Source organism: Bombus pyrosoma, linkage group LG15, assembly GCF_014825855.1.
Source record: "Bombus pyrosoma isolate SC7728 linkage group LG15, ASM1482585v1, whole genome shotgun sequence".
Classification (NCBI taxonomy): Eukaryota; Metazoa; Arthropoda; class Insecta; order Hymenoptera; family Apidae; genus Bombus; species Bombus pyrosoma.
The window spans coordinates 6046123-6057551 of record NC_057784.1 but is presented as its reverse complement, the minus strand read 5'-3'; the positions used below and the strand labels follow the sequence as shown (position 1 = coordinate 6057551).

The following is an 11429-nucleotide window of genomic DNA, read 5'->3' as shown; positions in this document are numbered from 1 at the left end:
TGCAAATAATATATCAACATAATATGCATCGCATAATGGAAAGTTCACGTCGGCGCCTTGGGCAAACCATGGAAAATTCGTCTGGCAGTCAACGTGTTAACAATATGGAACTTAATACGTTCAATGTATCGACATTGCTTTTTCTTTAATATTTCTCGACAATCGAACGTGTATTCTAACGATTAAAAAAAAAAAAAAAAAGAAGAGAGAAAGAAAGAAAAATTGAAAACAAAGAAAGTTTTCTCAGTCTTCCTCCTCACGGAAGCTAGAAACCATAAAAAATCTTCTCGTATTGAATGCGTTGATCGTTCAAGTTTTAAATCGTGATAGATGATACCCTGAATTGCAGCAAAGAATATACAAGTACGTACAGCTATCAAATCGTAGACTACGAATCCATAAAAATTCCCTCAATTTTCCCTGCGTCTGACGTGAAAAAATATCTTCCCAGTCTACGTGTCTATTAGGGAGAGCGAAAAAGATATCAGAGGAGATGCATCGAATGGTACCTCGTGGATAATAAGTCGTATCGACGTTGTCGCGGACAGAAATTTAAATTCAAATGAAGTCTGTCGTCGGTGGGTCGCAACAGCGCGATATAGAGAGCCACGTTCTCAGGGGAAATCGCGATTATTCCCGTCGAACAATCGTTATTACGAGGTACGACGGGGTAGTCGACAAGGGATGATTACCACGAATTTCTCACGGTTAGCTTGTTACACATGAGGCGTTCTCAACCGTGTTCGATTCGTCTGGTCGACAACGGCGACACCGCAGTCCACGGATCCGATTACCTGATCAAACCGGACCGGATCCCTTCCGGTTCGAGGCCTTCAACCACCGATGAATTCCGACGTTTCGCGGTGGAAAATCGCCATCATGTCAGAGAACGTCGTTGCGTTTCGTTAATTCGTTTTGAGAAATCAGTCTCGAACAGGATATTTGAAGATGGAAATTGTTTGAAGGTGCTGAACGGTTCGAAGTTGAGGATTCGGGTAATCGGTAAAAACGTTGAAGTGGAAAATACAGAGCTAATAGAAAGTTTGAAGTTGAGAACGAAGAGTCGGTAGAAAGTCTGAAGTTGAGAATGAGGAATCGGTAGAAAGTCTGGAGTTGAACACGAAGAGTACGGTAGAGAGTTTGAAGCTGAAAATTTGAAATTAGCGAAGCTACAGCTGGCCGATCATCCTTTTCAGCAATTAAAAAGCATGTTTCTATAGCTATCTTTGCTATGTAGCTAGCTATCTTTGAAGGTTTTTCTTCTTATTTGACTTGACGATGTTGGCAAACTGTGTGTAAAATGTCTTTCTATTAAACACGGAATGCAACAAACCAGAATAACCAAGAATAGATTGATAAAATATTCAATGAACGAAATTAAAAACACTGGACGGGTTGAATCTTCTACAGAAATGTTATTTTTTTTTTATTCTCTAATTTTCTTTATGTAGAAATAAAGCAGAGGATGAATTCGAAAGGGGTAGAGGCTTGTTCGTAGAATTATTCGACACATCGTTGCACAAGTGGGTTGAGCATGGAATTGATTGGAAGAAAGTTTAGGGGAGATCGTGAGAAAGATGGAGAATAGCGATTGCGTGAATTGTCGCCAAGGGATTGGGTAAGCTGATTAACCCTCGCACATCAGATGGGGTGAATATCTCGCAGCTAATATTTAGTCAGATACGATCCGATAACACAATCTTTTCCATACCTCAAGTTTTCTTAGATCAACCAATAGTAAAACATTGTGGTATAGTTTAAAATCAATTTTAAAACATTTAGTATGAATTTCCAAGCCTTCGTGCGTTCCCACAATGACATGTTTTATTAATTTTCAATCGATCCTTCCATTATAGTTTGACTAAGAATAATTTTCCATGAAAATTAAGCTCTACTACCCACACTGAATGATTTTCCTCGAATTAACCGATTTCTTCTTTTCTTCTCTGTTTCTTCTTTCGATTGATCGAAAGTTCAACCACATCAGACTACAAAATCTAGCAGAAGAGATATTTGGAGAATCTCGTGGAGAATCGTCTCGAGGTAAAATCTGTCGGCAAATCGGGCAAAGGATCTTGGAAGGAAATCGATCGATCGATCGATCGATCTAGGAAGATGGATCAGAGAATGGAGCGAGGGCGTCGAAATCGTGATACGCGTGGCTCGCGTCCACAGACGATACCTGTTTCTCTTAACTGACCGTTCCCTTGGTCTCTCGAATATCGTTCTTTCGGCTCGTATCGATTTCGCAGCGATTGTTACGCTGGAATCTAATTTGAGCCGACAGGCAAGCCTAGATTTATTGACATTTATTTTGAAACTCGAGCCTCGGCCAAACCGACGAAACGAGCCTGCACCCCCGAATCCTTGTGTTTGGTCCTTTTTAACGTTCCTTTTCTACCCGCGGTGTATGTAGCTTATGAGAAATTTCGTCCAATCATTCTGGGAACGTTTCTCGCTTGCATCGTCGCGTAACGAAAATCGACAACGTTGAATTATACGATAGAAATATTTGGCCATTTTATTACCTTTGTCGTGCTTATCATCTTTACTTAAATCTAGTTGCACGTTGTCGACAAAAGAAATTATTGCGTGGTTAAGACTGCCTGGCAAACTAAGTTGGACCAACGGTGATAGAAAATGAACTGAAATGTAACATGAAAGAGGACCAATCGTGTCGACCATGTAAGGCCGGAGAAACAGAAAATAGAAAGGCATGTACCAAGCGACTGCACAGTGCGTAGAGAAATCAGACCAACTACATTGAGGAATAAGAAATGGACAGAAATTGTAACAATAAAAACCGTAAAGCGCATATTGAAACTAGCAAACTTCACAAAGGAAAGCACGAAGTCGAGAAGAGACCAAGAACAACGAGCAAAACTGAAATAAAATATCAAAGACTGACAGCATATGCTATACAGCATTGTCGCATAGAAATATACGTGCAGACGCCTTAGCCGATATGTCTTAGAATAACGAGACGAAATGAACTAGAGGATATAAGTATAATAATTTATACGATATAATCTATATGATAATTTAGAATATAGCTAGATATTTTAGATTTCTATAAATTCAAATAGACAATGAATAAAGACTTAACTGCAAGGAATAGATTACGATAGAAATAAGATGTATCAAACGTGCACAGAAAAGATTGTAATAGGCAGAAGCCTCGATACTATAAAGAAATACAATACAGTACGATAGAATAGAAATTTAGTTTCACATCTTTACTGTTTCTTCGTTCATTTTTATTTATTTCTATCACAGTCGAACCTCCGTAACTCGAAAGCTTCTGTAAGACTACAATTTTCTTCGTTGCTTTCTGCTCCGTTACGAAAACCTTTGCAAGTTGCAATAAAACTTACTTCAACTCGAATTATTTGCCACATATCCATAGATGCGTTCTTCTACCTCTGAAACTCGGCTTTCGAATACTCAGACCTCTACAAGTCCAAGTTTATCTCTACAAATCAAAGTTTACCTCTGTAAGTTCCAACTTCTATCGTCAGTGCTTCTGCAACTCGAAGTGTACTTATGCTGCGTTCACAAGACGCGAGAAATCGATCATCCTGTATTGTCCCCTTTCTTTTAACTGTTATGGTTGCTTCAAGTAACAGAAGACGACGCAGGCCGTACCTCTGGTTCTTCGCCTTTCGATCACGGGCTTATCCATGGAAACTAGTCGTTTTTCGTCAGTCGAGCGCACAATTACCATCATCCTCCGCGTCGTTTTCTTTTGCCATTCGTTTTGCCAACGTCAACTTTTGCATACGTGTGCGTTGAATAAGGCGAGTTTCAAGGGGAAGCTTAAAGTACTAACATTTTCTGGAAAGGTGAGCGTAACTGTGCCATTGTACGTCGAATTTTCGCTTGTGTTAGATCTTTATTTATTTAACTCTTTCCTGGAGCTTCGAACTATCGGTTTCTCTTCTTGTTCTTCTATTTCTATCTTGTGTCTTTTCATTCAGTCGCGTCTTTTCACGATTTGTGGATTTATGCAGATAAATAAATAGAATCGAGTAGAAATATAATTCCTTATGGAATTTAATTCATATAGAATAGAATATTCTGTAACACGAATATTCTAAAGAATCGATATTATATGGAATCGCGCTCAATTAGAATTTCGATCGACTATTTTTAATTTCTAATTCCGTGAGGCAATCATGGTTTAGAGTTTAAAGAGTATATTTAAATACAGTTTAAACTTGACAAAATATATATTATGTATATGCTGCATGAATAAGACTGTGAAACACGTGGAAGAATTGTCGCGTTACTCTTTGTTATCCTCGATAGATAGGTCTTGGCATACAAGATATATTTCACTGCCTCTATCCTCGTAGAATAACTTCTTTCACCGAGTGCGATCATTTTCTACAATACCCTGAAGATCTATACAAGTCGGTAAAACAGATAACTACCTCTTGGCGGAGAGGCAAATGGCGCAGCAAGTAGATTTTCTTGTAGCAGTGGTGCTCTTCCGTAAATAAACCAACCAAGCATCGATCAAAGTAAAGATAAAATATCATCGTACACACGACGAATTGTTTATAATTTCTTCGTATAACGGATTTGATACCACAATTCACTGAAATAGCCATCGATTATCGAAAAGGATTCACGGTGTATTCTGTTGTCATTATCTTGTGATATTTCTTAACCTATAAATATTTGTTTATACATTTTTAACAAATCTGTTTGTCCGCAGGTAATTCTCTCTTCTTATCTCCAATTCAAAATTGCGCAATCGTAGAAATAATACTTCGCATCGTAAACTGCAAGCTTTCAGGCTTCTAGAAATTAATTACTAAACGGTTCCACGATCGTTGATCCACGGCCGAAGATCGTTCGTTCATTTATTCCATAAAACACGGTGATATCTGGAGGATTGTAAACTGCGCGCGTGATTTAAACAGATTTCAGGAGAAATTAGGTGCCGGAAACGATTACAAACGTATAACATGGTTAGGTGACTCGAACATTGGCTCGCCAACGTTATTTCGGTGTGACGAATGAAGTGACCGTGACAAGGCGGAACATCCAAACGCGTGTCTCCACTGGAATGTTGATTGATAGCGATAATACGATTTATCGGGCATCTATAGATAAATCTAGATCTGTTCGAACCAGCGAATAAATTTTTGTTGCATCGTTTCTCGAAAAATATGTTGAAGAGTAACACCGTGTCATCGATATCTGCAATTTAATATTACTCATTTACAAAGGTAATTCAAAGAAACATAACTCGAGTAAAAATTTGTTTCATCTACTGAATATTATAACAAGAATATTAAATATTGTATTTAAAAATGTTTATATAACTTCCATTGATTCTTAAGTTTTTCTAAATTTCTTTCTAGCAAGATAATATAACGATATTAAAAGATCTAATATTCCCTGGTCGAAACGTGGAAATAGAATGCAAGAGACTATCGACCGACTTGCGCAACGTTGTTGCACCGATGGTTCTGACAAGGCAAATCGTTTTTGCCCCGGGTAATTGAAATTTACGCGGAACTTAATCGAAGCCGCCGAATTAAAGGAGCGTAAGGACAAATTACACGAGAGCGTCGACTGCAGCTTCTCGGCAGGTTGCTTTTATCGATCAATAACTTCCTCTTCATTCTTATCGATAAATGCCTACATTTAAAATACTTAGGATATTTCAACGTGAAAAACGTTTTTCAAACGCCATTTATTTCTTTAAAAGTTAATGGAAATTCAGCAATGGCGTTTCTAAAATATTATAAATATTACAAATTTAGAATGTAGTTCCAATTTTTTTTTTTTTTTTTTTTCAAGTAGTTCATTTCTCTAAAAATTACATGAAATCTAAAGTACTTTTAAAATATCTAAATTTGAGACGTGTATGCAAAAATTCGGTACATTAAATTCTAGAAATTATCCTACATTTAAGGTAAAAGAAAAAGAAAAAAGAAGAGGAAAGAACTTTCTTTATAATAGATCTGATTAATTAATTTTATGTTTGAAGTAATTTTTCCGGCAGAAAAATGATTTAGTTAACGAGACCATCTAATTACAGAAAATAATGAATAAAGAATACTAACCAGACTTGACAGAACAGTGAATGTGGGACCTAGACTCGTAGTAGACCCAGTCGAAACCAGCTTCAACAGCCAGCCTCGCCAGCATTCCGTATTTCGAGCGATCCCGATCACTCGTCGTCACGTCGACGGCACGTCCCTCGTAATGCAGCGAATCCGTCGCGTGTTTTCCCTCCTCGTCCCAACCCTCTGTCACCCTTAACTTCACTCCCGGCCACTGGTTCATTACCGAGATAGCCAGGGTGTTCAGCTTCTCCTTACACCTCTGTAACAAAACGCATCCTCGGGTTACTCGATTGATAATTTGCAACATTTAGTAATTCAACCATAACTGTGGAATGATGGCATTAGGACAATGAGAATGCCAACAAATCAAAAATAATTTAAAGATATTCGACGCAACAAAAATGAAGAAGAAATGCTCTTCTACGTTTTACAAGTTACGCTTAACAAGTTATTAACTAACTATACGAGAAATGCGCTTATTTTTCCACGAACCTAATCCTTTCTAGAAATCCAACACAAATTGAATAAATCCAGAATTCTACTATATTATTGCTTGCAAAAGCATAAGAAATATCGTTAATCTCTATTATTAATAATAGAATTTGAATATTTCTATGAATAATAGAATCCGTATATCTATCGTTTGTTACTTCCATCATCAATAATTTATTAAAGATGGATTTCAGGTTCATAATATTAGGTCGTCCAAAAAGTTTGGGTCTGTTTCAATAGAACGAAACGTATCATACATAATTCAATAAAAAGAATATAAAACAAAAAATGTTGTGCGTCTATTGTTTACTTATAAAACGAAAGAAACTTTAGGGACAATCTAATATGTTAACACAACCGTAGAATAATTTCTTTTCCTCATCGCGGTTAAATTTCCCGTCAAAATTACAGAGAAAACCAATGACTCTGAAAATCCTCTGGACCTGTCTCATATTTAAGGCACCCTCTCGCGCGAGACCAATCCCTCGACTTCGTCTTCCATCCGTGAAACGCAAACAACAGCCTTTTTCTCCTCTTTTCATCTTCGCACACAGTGAACCACATTGGACCCTCCTTTCGAGCTAGTTTTTCCTTCACAGTTCCGCTTAACGCGATTTTCCTTACAGGCGCGTCTGGACGAGGATTTACGCGATTTCACGCGGATGCACGCGGAAAAAGGCGTCGCGCCGCGTGCAACCGCTCGGCCAGGTAAACGAACAGCCCCTGGAACGAGTGTGGGACGGGAAACGAATACGTGTGTTGGCCGGACACCAGGATTTTAAGGGTCGTGTCCGTGGCGAATTAGCAGGCAAACAGGAGTATAAATACGATCGGTATCGAGGATCATTCAGTCACGGCGATCCTCTTCTCCTTTTTTTATTCTTCTCCGCTTTTTCCTCTCGTTTGCGACTTAAGAGCAGAAGACATCCTTCTCTATGCTTTCTGCATTATGGTTGTATACCTGAATGACAGGAGGAGAAGCATTGATGGTCGATAGAACGCGCGAGAAAGTGTGCTCGAGGATACCAGTGACTTTAGGTCCATGGGAAACCATGGAGATTTCGGTAAACCCTGTTTAATTCACGTAGCCAACTACTGGGGCTGTTTTCGGTTTATTGTGTGATATAAGTAAGTTATCCGTGGCTTGCAGAGAGTACATTAATCAAAAGTTAGGGTGTATAAATTTATGCGTTTATGAGAAATTTAGGAAGCTATGGGGGATCCGAGTAAATCTTGTTTAATTTAACAATTCTCGTAGGCAACCACGAGGCTTGTGTCTAGTTTATTTCACATGTAAATTGCACATAAGTCAATTATTCATGGCTGTGGCGAGTAGATTAATTAAGTGTAGAAGTTTATGCATTTATGAGACATCTGGCAAGCTACGGGAATTCGAGAAAATTGTTGTTTAATTTAATAATCTTGATAGACAACTACAGGTATTATTTTTGGTTTCTTCTACGACATAAACAAGTCGATAGTTCCTGCGAGTAGTTTAATTAAGAATTAGAGCGCAGAGGTTCGTGCACTTGTGGGAAATTTGAGAAGCTTGTAAGACTCGAGGGAAACTGATTTCAATTCTACGATTGCTGTAGACTCTTAGTCACTTTATCCATATTATTTCCTACTGTACCTAAAGTATTCAATATTTTCTAATTCTTCCACTATTAACTAAAAACTAATATCTCACAATATGCGACAAGTCAGACACGTAATCTTTACGGATCTTTATTCATCTATGAGAAATTTATAATGTATGTAATACACAAAGAAACAAATCTCTGGCTGGATTCCACGTCTTGTCTAACACAAATATGAATTTGTATCTGTAAAAATCCGCTGACAACATACTGTTCGCGCGGTACAAAGTTCGAGCTTCTGAATTTTACCACGTTGAATCTCGAACAGTCCTCTCCCTTGCTATATACATCGAAACTTGAAAATCCTGCGTCAAACTGTCCCCACGCAAAGATCATTAACCGAGAGCAACGAAAGAATTCTTCTCATTGAATCGGTTCCGCCACGGAGAAAAGGATTTAAGGATAGCTATTGAGCCAGTGCACGATATCTCGTGACATGTTTGGCGCGACGCTTGGCACGGCACCAGGCGTGCAGCTCCGTTTCATTGAGAGAGGCGGACCGCGTGTGTGCCGCTTAATTGAAATTCATCCGACAGCCGATGGGCGTGCGATTCGCTTGTGGCGATCGCGTGCACGTGGCCGTGACACCGTGCCGCGAGAGCAACGAGCCCGCTTTTCACCCGCGAGACGAAAAAGGGGAGGAAAAGGGAGGTCGAGCAGCACGAAACGAAGAAGAAGGCGGGACCGGTCCCTCGAGCTGTCGTGCACCGCTCAATAGGGGCTAATTGCCGCAAGGAGAGCTGCAAATTCGCGGTATTGTAAGGTCCGTCTCGTTTTCGTGCCCCGCTGTCGAACCGGGTATTGTCGGCCGCCTCTCGCGCCTTCTTAAACCATCGTTTCAATGGCACGACTTGAGTTCCGATGCAACTGGCGTCGCATGCATTTCCACACGAATTTTGGCACACGTAGGGTGGAGTATGTGCGACGACGAGAAGGATTTCCAGGGTTCTGCATTGAAATTCTAATGGCTAAACTTTTGCTTCGGGATCGGAACTTTAGTTTGCAGTTGGAACTTCGATAATGTAATAAAATTTCTGGCGTCAGAATAGAATAGATATCGGATGTCGGGTTATTGTGTGCGAAGGTGAGAAGGGCTGGAGGGTTTTGTACTGAAGTTTTAATGGAATCTAAAATTGAAAAGATTTTAATTTGGAAAATAAATTTTGTAAATTCACGAATATCAGCGATATTAACTCTTTACAGTGCAATAAAATGACAAAGGATTGTTGGTTTCCTGGCGTCAGAATAGCGTAAAATAGAATAGAATAGAATTGCATATAGAGAGGCGTGAAGATAATTTTGCATTGAAATTTTAATCGAATTTAAAATTACAAAGTTTTAATGTTTTTAATTAAAACTTGCAAATTCACGAATACACGGGGTTTATGGCTCTTTACAGCGTAATAAAATGTCTCACGGAATTCTTGCTTTTGTGATATTGGAGATAAAAGATATACGCTTTCCACTTTTTATGGTAAATAGCAATTAAAAATTTAGGAATTGTGTATGACGATGTTTAAGATGTGAAACTTGTAATACTATATCTGATGGTTTGTCTCACCCTTTCTCAGGATATGTTAGAGGAGTCGAACAAAACATGTCGTGCCTAAATATTATAATATGTAAATAAGTAGATTGTTTATGTAAAAGAATACTTAAAAAAATTACTAAAAAATAAATACTGAATGCTTATATAAATTTTATAATGCCTAGTTATATTATGTACAATAAATTATTATTCCCTAAGGTAAAATTTCTTACATAAAGTATTGTCCATATAACATGAATATCAGATTTTCATCAAAGAATGTATTATTACAATTACAAATATCTGAGGACATCATTCGATAGAAAATTCCGGCTTTAACCGAACGAGAAAATGTATCAGATTAAATATAACCGTAAAAGTAACTGAACTTGACATTTCACGAATCGATAAGTACATTCACCCTCTGAAATATTTTTCATAATCGTAACTTTGAATTACTTTTATAATTCTTTTAAATTTCTCCGTTTTATTTTTCCGCTCACCAAGAGATCGAACAAAATGATTGGCCACATGTTGCAATAAAATGCGTCTCCGAATAATCGCGCACTCATCGCGGGATAATCGGCACAAGGGGAAGCCCATTGTTATCGAATACTCATGGGTGCGATCTGTCACCGTGAATCGCCGTTTCGAGGGCGCGGCCCAAGTTTCGAAAATTACCTTTGTTCCCATAGTTATCCACGATTTCCATTGAATCCGCGTATGGAACGAAGTTGCTCGTAGTGGAACCCGCGCAAATTTACACAACGAAGAAGTGCACAGGGCAAACACAATGTGTTTTCATACCGATGATTTATCGCTTCCGAAGAAAGCGCGTGTTTGAACGGACGTTAATAATTTGCACGGCCAACAGTGTGTACTATGTTAGAGCACATTGTCAAATAGACAGGGAAACATTAGACTTGAGAAAGAGTAAAAGAGTCAATGCTCGGGCTCGCATGGAAATATTTTACGCGTCTGTTTTGTCTGGTAATTTACTGTGTGGATACTGCATAATATTAGGATTTGTGACAATTTATATGTTGCTATTAAATTTTTATTTTAATCCCGGCACGCTATCGCGAATTCAATTTCTCCCATATGAATACTTATTTTGATACTACCGTACCCCATAATAAACGCTCTTACGGTGTTATTTGCAATTCCTGCAAACGGTAACTTTCCTATCTTTCGAATAACATTGAATATTGAAATAACTACGTTTCTTTGACTTCTTTATTGATTTTTAATCCAAAGAAAATGTACTAAGAGTGGAATTTCCTTTCCGATAACATGTCTAAATGTGTCTTTTTTCGACGTTAACTTCTAAAGATTAAGCAGAGTAGCTTCAAAACTACTGTTGTCTCTAAGACTGTTTATACGAAATTATAATACGAAAAATATTAAAACAGATATGTATATATAGAAATAAGAAGGAAAAGCCGAACAAGCGTCAAAGTTACGCGATTAAACAACGAACATCGGAAAGTCCTCTTTCGTTCAGACGAGGCTACGAAAAATCGTATCAACGGCGTGTTAATTAAAAATACTTTAATCGTATTTTCGATCATTGACCCGAGTCAAGAATCACGATTCGTTTCGTGGAATATTTCGCGCACGCTCTTTGTGATCGCTATTCTTTCTCTCCCTTCCTTCCTTTTTCCTTTTATTTTTTTAAACCTCCTC

At 38.2% G+C, this 11429-nt stretch overlaps 1 protein-coding gene and 1 long non-coding RNA gene across 4 annotated transcripts in view; one reads left to right on the top strand and one right to left on the bottom strand.

Annotated features, from left to right (window-relative positions):
* LOC122575557 (sonic hedgehog protein A) overlaps positions 1 to 11429 on the bottom strand; it is an 85575-nt gene that overhangs the window by 4475 nt on the left and 69671 nt on the right. For all 3 annotated transcript variants that reach the window (XM_043744634.1, XM_043744636.1, XM_043744635.1), the window contains one exon: positions 6081 to 6342. In XM_043744634.1, coding sequence (XP_043600569.1) covers positions 6081 to 6342 — 262 coding nt within the window. The remainder of the gene's footprint in view (positions 1 to 6080; positions 6343 to 11429) is intronic.
* LOC122575558 lies at positions 4509 to 5599 on the top strand. The gene is made up of 3 exons (XR_006319463.1): positions 4509 to 4647; positions 4721 to 5237; positions 5373 to 5599. It is a non-coding gene; the product is annotated as an uncharacterized LOC122575558 (long non-coding RNA).